The following is an 18154-nucleotide window of genomic DNA, read 5'->3' on the forward strand; positions in this document are numbered from 1 at the left end:
GTGAAAAAATTTGACTCTCTCATTACTTATAGCCTCATATTACATGTTATATTGAAGTTCCTATCTTTTCATTAATGATCACAGCTGCTGAGATACTTCTAAACTAGGTAACCCACCATACAAAATTTGAGTAGTCTGCAATGAAAAGTAGGAGTGACTATGAGTTACATTTGATTCACATGAGGTCACACATTGCTGCATATGAAATGTAGGTAGTGCACTGAATTTTTCTTTAGACTCTCCATTCTAGAAAAAATTAATTTTATGTGGCACACTCACCTCCATCTACACGTGCTACAAAACAGCAAATGTGAATTATTCATAAGATTTATTATATTTCATAAGCAAGGCTGCATGGACAACACTGACTCACATCAGCTGCAGAGAATGTTTACCTAGCACAAATGCACCATTCCAAATCCTGCTGCACTGTTGACAACCTGTGCCTGTGATCCTGACAGTGCACTACCATCAAGGACAGTGGGTTTGACACCCACCCCCACCTGATGAACTTGGGTATTGGATCTCTGATGTATGCTGAGCTGGAGAAATAAATGAACTGCTTCCAATCTGAGTGTGACTGGATTTTCTTCTTCTCCCACTTGAGAAATCACATGTCTGGGTAGAGGGAGTCATACTAGTCAATCTGACAAGTCTACTTCTGACCTCCCCTCACCCCAGCAGTCTCAATGTACCCAGCACTATCAATGCCACTACACATCTGTGTGTCCAAAGGATGATCTGGGATTAAGGAGGGCTAGAATCTACAGAATACTGTGCCAGTATGGCAAAGCCTACATTGGTTAGACAATGTGCACAGTGCATGAAATGTGCATTGAACATGATGGCCACAGACACCTTTTGCAGCCCAGTAAGTCAGCCATAGCCAAGCAGTGTTCGAAGGACCTTTTAAATTTGTCCTCTTTGATACCTGCTAGCACTTTCATGACATTGCGTTTTACGTCTTCCATATCCGCAAAACGCTTCCCTCTCAAGTCTCTTTTCATCCTCGGGAATAGGAAGAAGTCCGAGGGTGCTAAATCCGGCGAATAGGGTGCATTGGTCAAGGTAGTCGTCTTTGTTAAGGCCAAAAACTGGTGAATGCTGAGAGCCATGTGCGCGGGAGCATTGTCGTGATGCAGGAACCACACGCGAGAATCCCACAAAGCCGGACGTTTTCACGATAAACTTCTGCGAAGACATTTCATAACCTCCAAATAGAATTGTTGGTTTACTGTCTGGTTTTTAGGGACAAATTCAGAGTGTATGATCCCTTTGATGTAAAAAAAAAAAAAAAAACAGATCAACATCGTTTTCACATTTGATTTCACTTGTCAAGCTTTTTTTAGTCAAGGTGAGCCAGGTGACTTCCATTGTGATGACTGTTGTTTACTTTCTGGATCGTACCCATAGCACCATGACTCATCACCTGTAATGATTTTGTTGAAAAAATGTGGATCATTTTTGAACGCATGTTTCATTTCAAGACAGGCTTGAACACGACGATCCCTTTGATCTCCGGTAAGAAGCTTTGGCACGAATTTTGCGGCCACTCTTTGTATCCCCAAATCGATGGTCAAGATGCATTGAATTGAGCTCCAGGACTGCGTCGATCTTTACTGATGAGATCAAGGATTTTGTCGATGTTGTCTTCGCTTCTAGCAGCTGAAGGTCGACCGGAATGGGGCTGATCTTCAACCACCATTTCTCCCTTTTTAGACCGAGGAAACCATTTGTACACTTGCGTTTTACTAAGAGCATGGTCTTTGTAGGCTGTCTGAATCATCGCAACAGTTTCTGCTGTGTTCTTGCCAAGCAAGAAACAAAACTTCACTGCCGCACGTTGTTCATAAGAACTAGACATTTCCTCGTATCACGTCTGCACTGTATGTACACTCAAAGAACTGCCAAAGAAACCACACTTCTCACTGCTGGGTGACGCCGCGTGGCAGAATGACTCAGCAGAGCTCCTATTAAAACCCTCTGGCGGCGCAACCTGCTACTAGAAGTACACGATGCGCAACATTATGATTCTGGTTACTTTTGGGTCCCCCCTCGTACATTTGGTGGAAGATCTTATTGAGATGGCGGCTTTCAACTGGATAAGGCGTAGGACCTGATGATTTCTTTACTGTCTTCGAAGAGAATACATTTTATGACTAATGACACATCTAGCTAAAGTTAATTTTTTAAATTTGACGTCTGTATTTTTGACTCCACGAGCCCGCATTCTGACAGATAGTACGCATATAGTATCAATATAATGCATGTCCCTATAGATAGAGCAGTGTTCGAGGAGTGTGCAAAAATTGAAGGAGATCTCTCATGTAATGGCTGACTTTGCACATGATCTCCGCACCACGTGATGAACGGTGTGAACTAGCAATTTCCCCTGCAAAACACTCACCTGAAGGTGGTTGAATGACTGGTGGTTGATATTGACAATGTCATCCAGCTGCAATCCTGAAACTTCATGGAACATTCTCTAAGCAGGGAAAATTTCAAGAATCACAGCCTCCTCTATGTTTGAACTTCCACATTTTGCGACTAAGATTTGGATAGGGTCGTTAATTTTGATTTTTGGAATCAAACATCTACATTTACAATCCACAAGCGAAGGTCATTTCTAGTACCACTACCATTTCCACCGTACTATCCTGTTACATTCGCAAATGTCACTTACTCGTAGTAGGGTTCGGCACCCCGGATGCTCTCGTGGTAGAGACCGCGGTGCTGGTTTGCGAAGTGGTACAGCTCACGTGCATGACGTAGGCACAGGTCTGCATACTCTGGCTTGTCCCCTCGGAACACTAGCGATGCTGCTGCCAAGGCTGCTGCTGTCTCACCTGCCAGATCGGAACCTGTCAACACAATGTCCACACAAGTCAAACACTGTGTGCCGTGGTGAGCAAGATAAGAACTACACACAATGTCCGGCTATCTAAAGCCGATTTACAGTGAAGCAAACAAAAGCAAAAGCGCAACAGCGAACGAGAATCCTCCCTGGTGGAAACGCCTGGTGCGTGGTGTTTGGTCGCGCGCGGGACATAATCACAAGTGTTTGATTGGTACCCGAGGGGTGCCGGTTTTGGAGCAGGCAAATTGGAACAGCGACATTTCTGTGACTAGACACGTATACCAAATGAGTGGCGGCGGTTCCACTTCCTCGTTTTCGCGATACCCGGAGGAGGAAGAGATTAGTGTTCAACGTCCCGTCGACAACGAGGTCATTAGAGAGACAGAGCACAAGCTTGGACTAGGTATGGACGAAGAAGGAAATCAGCTGAGCCCTTTCAAAGGAACCATCCCGGCATTTGCCTTAAGTTATTTAGGGAAATCACGGGAAACGTACACTACTGGCTATTAAAATTGGTACGTACACTACTGGCTATTAAAATTGGTACACCACGAAGATGACGTGCTACAGATGCGCAATTTAACTGACAGAGCATTCACACAAGGTTGGCGTCTATCGTGCTGACATGAGGAAAGTTTCCAACCGATTTCTCACACACAAACAGCAGTTGAACGGCGTTGCCTGGTGAAATGTTGTTGCGATGCCTCGTGTAAGGAGGAGAAATCAGTACCCTCACGTTTCCGACTTTGATAAAGGTCGGATTGTAGCCTATTGCCATTACCGTTTATCGTATCGCGATATTGCTGCTCGCGTTGGTCGAGATCCAATGACTGTTAGCAGAATATGGAATCGGTGGGTTCAGGAGGGTAATACGGAACGCCGTGCTGGATCTCAAAGGCCTCGTATCACTAGCAGTCGAAATGACAGGCATCTTATCCGCATGGCTGTAACGGATCGTGCAGCCACATCTCGACCCCTGAATCAAGAGATGGGGACGTTTGCAAGACAACAACCATCTGCACGAACAGTTGGACGACGTTTGCAGCAGCATGGACTATCAGCTCGGAGACCATGGCTGCGGTTACCCTTGACGCTGCATCACAGAGAGGAGCGCCTGCGATGGTGTACTCGACGACGAATCTGGGTGCACGCCGGCCGCGGTGGCCGTGCGGTTCTACGCGCTCCAGTGCGGAGCCGCGCTGCTGCTACGGTCGCAGGTTCGAATCCTGCCTCGGACATGGGTGTGTGTGATGTCCTTAGGTTAGTTAGGTTTAAGTAGTTCTAAGTTCTAGGGGACTGATGACCACAGCAGTTGAGTCCCATAGTGCTCAGAGCCATTTTTTCTGGGTGCACGAATGGCAAAACGTCTTTTTTTTTCGGATGAATCCAGGTTCTGTTTACTGCATCATGATGGTCGCATCCGTGCTTAGCGACATCGCAGTGAACGCACATTGGAAGCGTGTATTCGTCATCGCCATACTGGCGTATCACCCGGCGTGATGGTATGGGGTGCCATTGGTTACACGTTTCTGTCACCTCTTGTTCACACTGACGGCACTTTGAACAGTGGACGTTACATTTCAGATGTGTTTCGACCCCTGGCTCTACCCCGGTGGACGTTACATTTCAGATGTGTTACGACCCCTGGCTCTACCCTTCATTCGATCCCTGTGAAACCCTACATTTCACCAGGATAATGCACGACCGCATGTTGGAGGTCCTGTAAGGGCCTTTCTGGATACAGAAAATGTTCGACTACTGCCCTGGCCAGCACATTCTCCAGATCTCTCACCAACTGAAAATGTCTGGTCAATGGTGACCGAGCAACTCGCTCGTCACAACACGCCAGTCACTACTCTTGATGAACTGTGGTATCGTGTTGAAGCTGCATGGGCAGCTGTACTTGTACACGCCATCCAAGCTGTTTGACTCAATGCCCAGGCGTATCAAAGTCGTTATTACGGCCAGAGGTGGTTGTTGTGGGTACTGATTTCTCAGGATCTATGCACCCAAATTGCGTGAAAATGTAATCACGTGTCACTTCTAGTATAATATATTTGTTCAATGAATACCAGTTTATCATCTTCATTTCTTCTTGGTGTAGCAATTTTAATGGCCAGTAATTTAAATCCGGATGGCCGGTCGCGGATTTGAGCCGTCGTCCTCCCAAATGCGGGTCTGGTCTGCCAACTACTGCGCTACCTAGCTCTGCGTACCGGGAGGACCGAAGCACACCCAGTCTTACTTCCATCGGGCGACTGTAGCGCTACGAGAGACATACTGAGAAATGACGAGCACTGCAAAAAAGCAAAGAACGGGAGATCTGTGTTCTTAGTCATTTAAACACGGCTGGGAATGCAGTTCTTCTTTACAGCAGTAACTGAAAACTCACAGTGTTTGCTGTGCCACCGAATAATAGGCGGCCTGCGTAAATTCACGATTGAAAGACACTACAACTCATTTCGTAAAGACGAGTGTAGCGTACTGAACAGTAAAGAACGGCCAACCACATTAAGTGCGCCTAAGAAAGTGGATGAGGCACACCAACAGATTTTTAATACAAGCCATAATATCTGATACCTCTTGCAATCTTCGTTTCTTGTGTTACATTCGTATCTATTCTACAGTACAACGTAATGTTTTCGATTTTCCAGACTGACAACCACAGTACATCTGCACTGCGAGCAAGTTTGATAACTGCCATAAGAATAGCAAGATCTGGGAAACCGTTTTGCGAAAGGGAGTTTGTAAAAGACTGTCTCATTGATGCTGCACAACTTGTGTCCTACGAATATTTGCAGGTTTCAAGAAATCGGCCTTTCCCAACAAACAGTGGTGCAAAGTTTAAGTCTTATGGCTGGTGATGTGCACAGGCAGTCAACAAATGAGGCTAAGGACTTTTTTGCCTTCTCTGTCGCGGTGAATGAAGCAACAGATCTTACAGATACAGCTCAGGTAGTGATATGCATACGAGGTGTGATAGCGCTCTGCGTGTAAGAGAGGACATCTTGGACAGGTGACTACGACAGGTGCAGACATACTCTAAACTGTCGAGCAAGCGATTGATGGTGTCGGTATGGACTGGAATCGGTTAATCTCAGTGACCACGAATGGAGCACCAGCAATGCGAGCACTGATGCGCGGAAAGCCAGGATGCACAGAAGAAACGTTGTACGGAATTGAAGAGGCGCTTTGTGCAAAATCAGTAACTTTAGAAAACGCCATGTAAATTGTTGTCCATGAAAACACATAAGCTTACGCATCGCCAATTTCAACAGTTCTTGGAGGAATTATAGAGGAGGAAGGCGCCACTCCTTACTACACTCCTGGAAATGGAAAAAAGAACACATTGACACCGGTGTGTCAGACCCACCATACTTGCTCCGGACACTGCGAGAGGGCTGTACAAGCAATGATCACACGCACGGCACAGCGGACACACCAGGAACCGCGGTGTTGGCCGTCGAATGGCGCTAGCTGCGCAGCATTTGTGCACCGCCGCCGTCAGTGTCAGCCAGTTTGCCGTGGCATACGGAGCTCCATCGCAGTCTTTAACACTGGTAGCATGCCGCGACAGCGTGGACGTGAACCGTATGTGCAGTTGACGGACTTTGAGCGAGGGCGTATAGTGGGCATGCGGGAGGCCGGGTGGACGTACCGCCGAATTGCTCAACACGTGGGGCGTGAGTCTCCACAGTACATCGATGTTGTCGCCAGTGGTCGGCGGAAGGTGCACGTGCCCGTCGACCTGGGACCGGACCGCAGCGACGCACGGATACACGCCAAGACCGTAGGATCCTACGCAGTGCCGTAGGGGACCGCACCGGCACTTCCCAGCAAATTAGGGACACTGTTGCTCCTGGGGTATCGGCGAGGACCATTCGCAACCGTCTCCATGAAGCTGGGCTACGGTCCCCCACACCGTTAGGCCGTCTTCCGCTCACGCCCCAACATCGTGCAGCCCGCCTCCAGTGGTGTCGCGACATGCGTGAATGGAGGGACGAATGGAGACGTGTCGTCTTCAGCGATGAGAGTCGCTTCTGCCTTGGTGCCAATGATGGTCGTATGCGTGTTTGGCGCCGTGCAGGTGAGCGCCACAATCAGGACTGCATACGACCGAGGCACACAGGGCCAACAGCCGGCATCATGGTGTGGGGAGCGATCTCCTACACTGGCCGTACACCACTGGTGATCGTCGAGGGGACACTGAATAGTGCACGGTACATCCAAACCGTCATCGAACCCATCGTTCTACCATTCCTAGACCGGCAAGGGAACTTGCTGTTCCAACAGGACAATGCACGTCCGCATGTATCCCGTGCCACCCAACGTGCTCTAGAAGGTGTAAGTCAACTACGCTGGCCAGCAAAATCTCCGGATCTGTCCCCCATTGAGCATGTTTGGGACTGGATGAAGCGTCGTCTCATGCGGTCTGCACGTCCAGCACGAACGCTGGTCCAACTGAGGCGCCAGGTGGGAATGGCATGGCAAGCCGTTCCACAGGACTACATCCAGCATCTCTACGATCGTCTCCATGAGAGAATAGCAGCCTGCATTGCTGCGAAAGTTGGATATACACTGTACTAGTGCCGACATTGTGCATGCTCTGTTGCCTGTGTCTATGTGCCTGTGGTTCTGTCAGTGTGATCATGTGATGTATCTGACCCCAGGAATGTGTCAATAAAGTTTCCCCTTCCTGGGACAATGAATTCACGGTGTTCTTATTTCAATTTCCAGGAGTGTATATTGAAGTACACTGGTTGTGATATTATTGGATTTAAGACATTTTGCATATGAGAAAAGGGCAGCCATCGAGCTGTAGTTTGTAATGATACTAAGCATGACAACGCGAGAGTAAAGAAACGAAATCTGGTTATAACATGCGCCTATACCGAGACGCGCGGCCAGCGTTTAAAAGGTACTTTTAAACACTATGACTCGCTGGGCGCAGATATTTAAAATCATTGCCGCAGCGCTTGATATCAAGAAGCTGCGAAACAGAAGAAAGAACAATTTATCATTTGTTAGGAAAATTCTAGAGTCTTTGTAGTTAGTTGTACTTCTGGTCGCCGATATGTTAACATGTACTTCATTACCTTTGATGTTTGGTCGCCGACTTGTTAAGACGTGTTGTGTAGCACCGCTACAAGTTATATTTCATTTAGTGTGAAAAACCACGTTGTCACCAAGAAAAAGAAAAACGCTTTTGTAATCCTTGGGACGGTAAAAAATACTTACGCGCACGCCAGGACATTTATTTTTTACAAAATATCACACATACAAAAGCAGCGATTGTTGGACTGTTCCATATATGAGAAGAACATAAAAATGTAAGTTTTCTATTCATTGTAAATTTGTTAATGTTTATAGTTTAACGCCTTTGTTCTTTAAGAATATATTGATGCTTCACTGTACAGAAAATCTATGCTTATTCTTTTCTTTAAATTAACCACAAATAATGTTTATGTTTAAATGAACTTTGTTACAGGTTCGCTCTTTATCGCGGTGTCTCGATTGTATTTGGGAGACCATTAATGTGTTCAATTTCCGATCTGACAACTTTTTTTACAACAGTTCACTGTTTTGCATTCATTTCCAATTTTTTATTATTATTCAAATAGGTCCCTTAGGTAATTTCATTGAAGAGTCTGATTGCGTGAAAGCAATCCGGGTTAAGAGGTCATTTGAGAAACTATTTTCACGCAATCAATCTGTACGTCTCCTGAACACAATCGAGAACCGACGCATCGTCGATCATTCATTAATTTTTCTCTCTTTCCAAGTCGTACCAAAAAACGGCCAAGGAGAACTGCCGTGAGTACGCAATCTAGTGTTAAAGGTTGCATTCTTTATCTTGTCGGCAAACATTGCCATAAATTATCATCATCAATGTTATATTTGGTTAAATGTGAAAAGCAAAAAAACCTTTTAACGCTAGATGGTTCAGTCAAGGTAAAATCCTGAAAAGATTTTTTTTATTTACGTTTGGCCGTAGCACATTTCTCACATGAGAAGGGAAAGAGTGAACCAACATTAGATGACGCTTGCTGGATATTAGACCTTGCATATCTCCTGGAGATTGCGTCACACATGAACATAACTTAATTTCTGACATGTTAGAAAAACTAAATGCTTTTGAAAGGAAGCTTGCTTTTTGGTACAGCCAACTACTGTCTGGAAACACTGCACATTTCCCTGCCCTCGGTTTGCTCCACGAAAGTGCTAGATTTAAAGAGTACATATCAATAATTGTAAAAATTAAGCAGCAATTATGAGCACAATTTGTAGACGTTACAAGTGTGTCACCTATCATTCGTCGCTTTACACGGCCGCTTGCTCCGAAGCGTCTACAGATGCGACAGTTCGACCTGCAGTGAAATACACAACTGAAGTACAAGTTTTTTGCAATACAAAGTAGAAAAGAATTCTATGAGAACTTTCACAGAAAGAATTTCCACGCCTCCATCACGAAGCTGTGGCAGTTATGACCATGTTCAGATCTACTTATGTGCATGAAAGATTTTTCTCCATAAGGACAATGAATACATCAAGGTTTCGATCGAGTATTAATGACGAAAATCTTCGCAACTGATAGCGTTTATCAATGTACTGTGCTTTTGTGCCTGACATTAACTTCATCGTTTCTCGTCGCCAGTGATGAGCGTGTATTGAATTTCTTTCTTTTTTGTAATTTAAAATTGTTATTTACTAACTGTGCCTCAACCTGCTCCATGTTACATAGGTGAACATTGTCATCTTGAAAAGATGGCATTAAACCGGTTGTTCAAGGTATACTTACATGCTTAAAAATTATCGTTTAATTGTTGAGGGACATGTATGAGACCCTTGCCATGAAGGGTATTTAGGTGCCTAACGTGGGCGTAAAACCAATCTGGCATATTTATGCACCAATTGTTTTTATGTTTTATTTTAGAAACGTGGCGTTTGTTGATAGAGCGATAGAATAACACGATACCTTCCCTAGATTGCACTGCACACTGTGAAAACAGCTAGAGAGTGTCCCAGGTACAGTGCATCCCAGCTAGTGGGTAAAGCAAAGTGGAGACACCTGTACTTACAAGGGAACCTCCCCATCGCACCCCCCTCAGATTTAGTTATAAGTTTGCACAGTGGATAGGCCTTGAAAAACTGAACACAGATCAATCGAGAAAACAGGAAGAATTTGTGTGGAACTATGAAAAAAATAAGCAAAATATATGCAAACTGAGTAGTCCATGCGCAAAATAGGCAACATCAAGGGGTGTCTGAGCTCAGGAGCGCCGTGGTCCCGTGGTTAGCGTGAGCAGCTGCGGAACGAGAGGTCCTTGTTTCAAATCTTCCCGCGAGTCAAAAGTTTAATTTTTTATTTTCAGACAATTATCAAAGTTCAGGCACTCACACATAGTCAATTTCGCTCTCCAAAATTCCAGGACATGTTCAGATTTGCTTGGACATGTGCAGGATTTGACGGTCTACATATGGAAAAATTTGAAAACGTTAAAAACATATGTTTTGACAGAGCAGGGAAAACTGTGCGCCTGTGAAACTGTTGAATTCATTTGTTGCAGCTGATGTGACAAACTCTTATGTTTTCATCACTTTTTTGGGAGTGATTGTCACATCCACAAGAAAACCTAAATCGGGCAAGGTAGAAGAATCTTTTTACCCATTCGCCAAGTGTACAAGTTAGGTGGATCGACAACATATTCCTGTCATGCGACGCACATGCCGTCACCAGTGTCGTATGGAATATATCAGATGTGTTATCCTGTGGAGAAATCGGTTGACCTATCTCCTTGCGATCAAATGTTTTCGGTTCCCATTGGAGAGGCAGGTCCTTTCGTCTACTAATCGCACGGTTTTGCGGTGCGGTCGCAAAACACAGACACTAAACTTATTGCAGTGAACAGAGACGTCAATGAACGAACGGACAGATCATAACTTTGCGAAAATAAATAAAATAAACTTTTCACTCGAGGGAAGACTTGAACCAAGGACCTCTCGTTCCGCAGCCGATCACGCTAACCACGGGACCACGGCGCTCGTGAGCTTCTAGTATCCTTGATGTTGCTTATCTTTCACATGGACTACTCAGTTAGTATATTTTGCTTATTTTTTTGATACTTCCACACAACTTCTTCCTGTTTTCTCGATTGATCTGTGTTCAGTTTTTCAAGGCCTATCCACTGTGCCTACTTATAACTAAATCTGAGGGGGGTGCGATGGGGAGGTTCCCTTGTTAGAGACATAAACAAAGTGAGCGGTGACAGTCCCGTTTCCCTGTTTATACATCTGGTGACCAGGAAGTTGCACCTGTGCAGCAGATCTGCACGCGTGCAGAATTTCTGGCCGACCATGACTTACAGGGATCTTAATCGGAACATTTAATTCAGTTTCCATCATTCTTGGGTTAAAGGCCAAGGGGAAACCTGCTATGGATAGCAGATGTGCCCTGGCCACAGGAAGAATAATATCTTCATGGCTAATGGTGATGGGTGAAACTGCAATGAGAAGGCGAGCCGGCCGGTGTGGCCGAGCGGTTGTAGGCGCTTCAGTCTGGAACCGCGCGACCGCTACGGTCGCGGGTTCGAATCCTGCCTCGGGCATGGATGTGTGTGATGTCCTTAGGTGAGTTAGGTTTAAGTAGTTCTAAGTTCTAGGGGACTGATGACCTAAGATGTTAAGTCCCATAGTGCTCAGAGCCATTTGAACCATTTTTGAGAAGGCGAATCCAGAAGACAGGCTCACCTAGGCACTCAGGTGTAAGAGACTAGAGATCGACAGACACACCAAAGGAAACCTACCCATGGTAAGATTTGGTATGAAGTCTAAGCAACGCCTGGAATAGTTATGCAACCATAGTCATTCTGGGAACGTTGGCGCTTTTTGTGAACACCAGATAGACGTCAGTTCGTAGCTACAAAGCGTTGCTTTCCGTTTTTAAAGTAACACCTGTAGTTTCTGGACAACAGATACATTGCCAGATTCTTGACTTCCGCAAGGCGCTTGATACAGTTCCGCACGGTCGTTTAATGAACAAAGTAAGAGCATATGGACTATCAAACCAATTGTGTGATTCGATTGAAGAGTTGCTAGATAACAGAACGCAGCATGTCATTCTCAATGGAGAGAAGTCTTCCGAAGTAAGAGTGATTTCAGGTGTGCCGCAGGAGAGTGTCGTAGGACCGTTGCTATTCACAGTATACATAAATGACCTCGTGGATAACATCGGAAGTTCACAGAGGCTTTTTACGGATGATGCTGTAGTATATCGAGAGGTTGTAACAATGGAAAATTGTACTGAAATGCAGGAGGATCTGCAAGGAATTGACGCATGGTGCAGGGAATGGCAATTGAATCTCAATGTAGACAAGTGTAATGTGCTGCAAATACATAGAAAGAAAGACCATATAAAATTAATCGTCGGTAAAGCAGATCCCAGACTGAGATTCATTGGAAGAATCCTAAGGAAATTCAATCCGAAAACAAAGGAAGTAGGTTACAGTACACTTGTTCGCCCACTGCTTGAATACTGCTTACCGGTGTGGGATCCATACCAGATAGGGTTGATAGAAGAGATAGCGAAGATCCAATGGAGAGCAGGGCGCTTCGTTACAGGATCATTTAATAATCGTGAAAGCATTACGGAGATGATAGATAAAACCCAGTGGAAAACTCTGCAAGAGAGACGCTCAGTTGCTCGGTACGGGCTTTTGTTGAAGTTTCGAGAACATACCTTCACCTAGGAGTCAAGCAGTTTATTGCTCCCTCCAACGCATATCTCGCGAAGAGACAATGAGGATAAAATCAGAGAGATTAGAGCCCACACAGAGGTTTACCGACAATCTTTCTTTCCACGAACAATACGAGACTGGAATAGAAGGGAGAACCGATAGAGGTACTGAAGGTACCCTCCGCCACACACCGTCAGGTGGATTGCGGAGTATGGATGTAGATGTAGATGCCTGACAAAAGCAGTGAAGCATCCAAAAGAGGACGAGGAAACGAAACATCATGGGTTGAGAAAACATTACACAGAGCGAGTCAAAAAGGAATTTACAACTTTGGAATGATACAGAAATTTATTGAGATAACTTACAGAATCGGCAGTTGTGTTGTTTTGTAACAAACAATCTCAAGTTTGATTCACATTGGGTGTCGGTACTCCATTCCGCCACCAGGAGCGCCAGCGTAGTGCACAGTCAAAATGGCTATTTAACTGGTGCGGAGCGTGCTCGCTGTGTGTTACTCTTAAGCGATGATCCAACAGTAATGCAGAATATGGGCAGCGAAAATACACATGCAACCCTGGAACACCTTTGTGACTCCCCAAAAGTTAATACGTTTTGTGCCTTTAGCATATTGGAAGTGTAGACATTTGTTCTTCTTGGAAAAAACTATCACTGGTATTGTGTATCTGGATATGCCATGAAAAGTTTTTAATTCTTTAGATCAATGAAATGACCGAGATGGGATGGTTTAGTACCAGCAAGACAGTGCATCATTTTGTTGTTTAGTGTGCATGTGTGTTCAAGTCCTTTACAGGCGAAGCACTAGTTCTCTCGCGAAGCTCCGAAAGGGTAACGGACGAAATTTGACATTGCATTGTTGAAAGAATAATTTTCTAATATGCATGAAGGATATGCATAACAATCGAACGAAGGGTGCAAGGCATACTCTTCACCAAACGTAGGAAGAGTCCTGTACTGAATTAGGTTGATACCAGTAAATAGAGAGTTAAACATGGTAGTGTGTTCCTGCAGCTACGGAATGTGACAAACCTGGGTGCTGGGCGTCAATCTTGAAGGCGGGCCGCGACATGTTGAGCTCCTCTGGCCGACCCCAGTACTTGTGGTCGAGGTCGAAATCGCCAACCTGACCGTACAGCTCCGTGGGAGCCACGTGGCACTTTATGAAGTAGTCTGTCGCCCACTTCACTGCGTCCACTGCATACTGCAACTGACCTGAGGGAAAAAATCGAATTACACGACGAATTTTCGATGTACTGTAAGTGCTGAAAAAAAATTTAACTCCCAGGAGATTGCCCATCAATGGCTACAATTAAGACCATGCGGAAAAAATGCTTAAAATGTCATAAGAATTTTAAAAGCATACAGCATTGTATATACAAGGTGTAACTAAATTCCCTTGCAGACTTTCAGGACTTGTATTTGGGACCAAGACGGTTAAGTTTAGCATAGGAATTCATGTCCTGAAATGTAGCATTTCCCTGCTACACACAAAATACCACAACACACATTGCTCTTTGTCTCTTGTTGTTCGTCATCTGGGTCCACATATAAGTGGGGCTCAGTGTGATGGCCACCGATGTCAACACAAATACGGTATCTCTGTACCATGTTCCAAGACACATGATCTCCAATCCTTGATGCTCCAGTATCCGCCACAGCCATAACCCGCGCCAGTAGATCTTCTCTGCATGCCACAGGAGTCTCGTAAATCTAGGATTTCATGTGACCTCACAGGTAGTAGTCTAGCGGGTTCAAGTCAGAAGAACATGCTAGCCATGCAATCAGGCCACAATGACATATACACTATTGCCCAAATCCTTGGTCCAAATGATGTTGGACAACATGTGTAAAATGAGGTGGTGCAGCATCGTGCTGGAACCATATGTTGTGCACACATGGTGCATCTTGCAAGAGTTCATGCAGTATGCCATCAACAAACTGCAGATATGCACTAACAGTGAGATATGGTGGAAGAAGGTATGGGCAATTCACACATCCAGCCAGAAACCATGCCCAAATGTTCAGACCATATTGTTCCAGGAATCCATGGGGGTACACAGCACGTGGGTTTTCATTAGCCTACCATGACTGTTGTCAAGGTTTCCCACCTTCCCTGGTGAACTTGGCTTCATTCATGAAAAGGATTCACCATGGGAAGTCTGGTTTTTCCACACAATAATGCAAGAACTACCTGCAGAATTGATCAAAAGATGCAAACTCCTGTGTCTACCTTGCCTGTACCTTCTGGGGATAGTACAGGTGTAGCTGCCATTTGAACAAAACACTCCAGACAATTTGGTGATCCACTTTCAGTCTAACTGCTATGTTTCTGGTACTTGTCGTCAATCCTCTTCCACTGCATGGAGTACAGCCTCTTTAAAGTCTATGTTCAGTGCCATCATGGAGTACCACAACCAGCCCTGCTGGTGGTGAATGTCCTTGTCTCGAACGCCCACTTCTACACCGTAGCAAAGAGGGAGTGTGAAGGTGTCTGATGATGTGGAAAATGCTTCACATAGAACTGACGAACAGCCCTACCATTGCACCAAGCTTCGTCATATAATAACAATGTGTAGCGTACTGTGGTCAACAGCAATGCACTAAAAATGAAATGTAGCTTGGATTCTGTACTGTAGTGAGGAGGAGATCAGTCTTTAACGTCCTATCGAGGTGTCATTAGAGATGGACCACAAGCTTGGATTAAGGAAGGATGGGGAAGAAAATCGGCCATGCCCTTTCAAAGGGATTACCCCAGAATTTGCCTGAAGCGATTTCTGGATGTTGGTTTGAACTTTCATCCTTGCATGGCGTACTGTAGTGAATGATTACTACAGTACATTAGCATAGGATGAACAAAGACAATGAACTCACCAGCATGTACAAACGTATTTGGGTGGATACAGTAGTACAATATGAACAAAGAAGCACAATTGCAGATACAAACATCACATGGCAGATCACAAACTCAGCTGAATGGCATGCAAGCAAACCTGTAATGGGCACGTGTCATCAGGTGAGAAGTGGGGCAAAGCGGGTTACGGCGCACTTTTGATATCGAATTGATGTGATAATTAATTAAATTTATCAATTAAACCACCCTTCCCCCTCTCCTTACCCTACTGTTCTGCTATGTGGTTTATGAACCCCAGAAACAAGAGGTTAAAGGGAGAGGATACTTTAATTTATCATTTCAATTAATTACTGTATTAATCTGATATCAAAAGTGTGTCAGAGCCCCCTTACTCTCTCTACCCATGCGATCGCTGAATGACGTATGTAATACTCTAGTCAGTGGCACTGAAAATGTGACAGATTTGAGTGTGTGTTGTGATATTTTACGTGTAGCAGGGAAATTATATTTGTCTGGACACGAGTTCCTATGCTAAACATAACGATCTTGGTCCCCACTACAAGTCCTCATTGCCTGTAAAGGGAATTCAGTTACACCCTCTATATCCTGCAACTAAATAAACTGAAGTTTCCTTGAAGTCTCATCTCCATGCTGTGGGAGGGCTAGGTACCGTCGCAGTTTCAGAGCCAACTCAAGGAAATTTGGCATTTTTCAAACGGAATGATTCATTCTTCCACTCCTAAGCTGTAGGAGTAGGGAATTCATCGCTTATTTGTCTCGCTGTCACACAAGTGTCATGTGGTTAACGTCTTCATTCTCTCCACATTCACATTTTGGGAAGCTGGTCTTTCAATTCAGTGGAGATGTTTTATAGCGTCGAGGTGTGGTACCATCACATACAGGTACACCATCTGTCCAAAAAGTTCTGAGACTGATTTTATTCCTGGTGTGTACGCGATGTCAGTGCGGCAACAATGGTGGCAGCTTGAACTAACGACTGTAAACAACAGATGTACATCCAACCAGTCAATTGTGAGCAGATGGTGTTAAGTAGTGGCTCTGACATCAGCACCAACACCCGTAGAATGCCACGTGTTGTTCTGGATACATTTTAATGCTTTTAATAATTTTCAGATGATGTCTGTTTCATATTGTTGTTATAAAATGCTGTGCTTGCTTAGTTTTAATTTTAGTGAATATCTGTGGGATATTTACATGTTAGTGTTAACATCCATCCACTGTCTATTCATTACATGATGTTCGGATATTAATTCCTGATAGTGTCTGTTTAAGATTTTTGTTAAAAAATATTATGCTTTGTGTTTTTAATTCAGTTCAGATCTTCTACGATCTGAAACTTGCATTCAGTGAATACCCTTGTGGTTTTTACATTCTCGTGTTATGTCTGCCTGCCACTTAGAAGTTATTTGTGGAACTCATCAGAAGATACGTGGTTGTTACTTTACTGAATCTGAAACGTGTGTTAGCGTTTTTCGGTTTACTGTAGAAGTAGAGTCAGGTGAGTCAAATAAGGATGTTGCTAGAACGAGATTTTCACTATGCAGCAGAGTGTGCACTGGTAGGAAACTTCCTGGAAGATTGAAACCGTGTGCCGAACCGAGACTCGAACTCGGGACCTTTGCCTTTCACGGACAAGTGCTCTACCATCTGAGCTACCCAAGCACGATTCACGTCCCGTCCTCACAGCTTTCCTTCTGCCAGTGAGGACAGGGCGTGGATCGTGCTTGGGTGGCTCAGATGGTAGAGCACTTGCCAGTGAAAGGTAAAGGTCCCGAGTTCCAGTCTTGGTCCGGGACACAATTTTAATCTACCGCGAAGTTTCATATCAGCGCACACTTCGCTGCAGAATGAAAATCTCATTCTGGAAACATCCCCCAGGCTGTGGCTAAGCCATATCGCCACAATATCCTTTCTTCCAGGAGTGCTAGTTCTGCAAGGCTCGCAGGAGAGCTTCTGTAAAGTTTGGAAGGTAGGAGACGAGGTACTGGCAAAAGGTGAGCTGTGAGGACGGGGCGTGACTCGTGCTTTGGTAGCGTAGATGGTGCATCATTTGTCCCATATTTCGACCTTTTTCGTCGACTACAGTTACATACATACCAGTCTCCCAGATACGCGCCCACCCAGGACTAATGATTTTTACAGCCTGCTGCTGCGCTGTGTTCCCTGGAATGTGATGGAGACCAAACATCTCTCCATCCAGTGGCCCATAGTGTGGACTACCGTCCACCAGCCCTTCCTCCCTACGAACGTCAGGGCACTGTGGTATCACATAGTCAACAGGAAATTTGCCACGAAGCAGCGACTGCACAACATTGGCTTGTCAGAATCTCCTCTTTGTCTCCTTTGCCAGCAACTGGACACTGAGGAACACCGTCTGACATGCGCCTCATCGCAAGATGTATGGCGCTTCGTGCAGCAAATCATTGCCTGCTATCTCCGGGTGCCACCAGACACAATCGAACCTCGAATGTTTCTGTACCCGGACGACAGACATTTTCCCGCCGCCAAATGTCACGCTATTACGTGGGCCAAAGGGTGGGCGGTCGCTTATCTCTTTCATGAGGGACCTAAATCCCGCCTCGACTTCTGGACCTACACTCCTGGAAATGGAAAAAAGAACACATTGACACCGGTGTGTCAGACCCACCATACTTGCTCCGGACACTGCGAGAG

The 18154-nt window shown here is 45.0% G+C and overlaps 1 protein-coding gene across 4 annotated transcripts in view; it reads right to left on the minus strand.

Annotated features, from left to right (window-relative positions):
• The window catches only part of LOC126101609 (endoglucanase E-4-like), a 448421-nt gene that overhangs the window by 40095 nt on the left and 390172 nt on the right, over window positions 1-18154 (minus strand). For all 4 annotated transcript variants that reach the window (XM_049912290.1, XM_049912289.1, XM_049912291.1 and 1 more), the window contains 2 exons: window positions 13639-13821; window positions 2684-2861 (listed from right to left, as the gene is read on the minus strand). In XM_049912290.1, coding sequence (XP_049768247.1) covers window positions 2684-2861; window positions 13639-13821 — 361 coding nt within the window. The remainder of the gene's footprint in view (window positions 1-2683; window positions 2862-13638; window positions 13822-18154) is intronic.

Source organism: Schistocerca cancellata, chromosome 9, assembly GCF_023864275.1.
Source record: "Schistocerca cancellata isolate TAMUIC-IGC-003103 chromosome 9, iqSchCanc2.1, whole genome shotgun sequence".
In the NCBI taxonomy this organism is placed as follows: domain Eukaryota; kingdom Metazoa; phylum Arthropoda; class Insecta; order Orthoptera; family Acrididae; genus Schistocerca; species Schistocerca cancellata.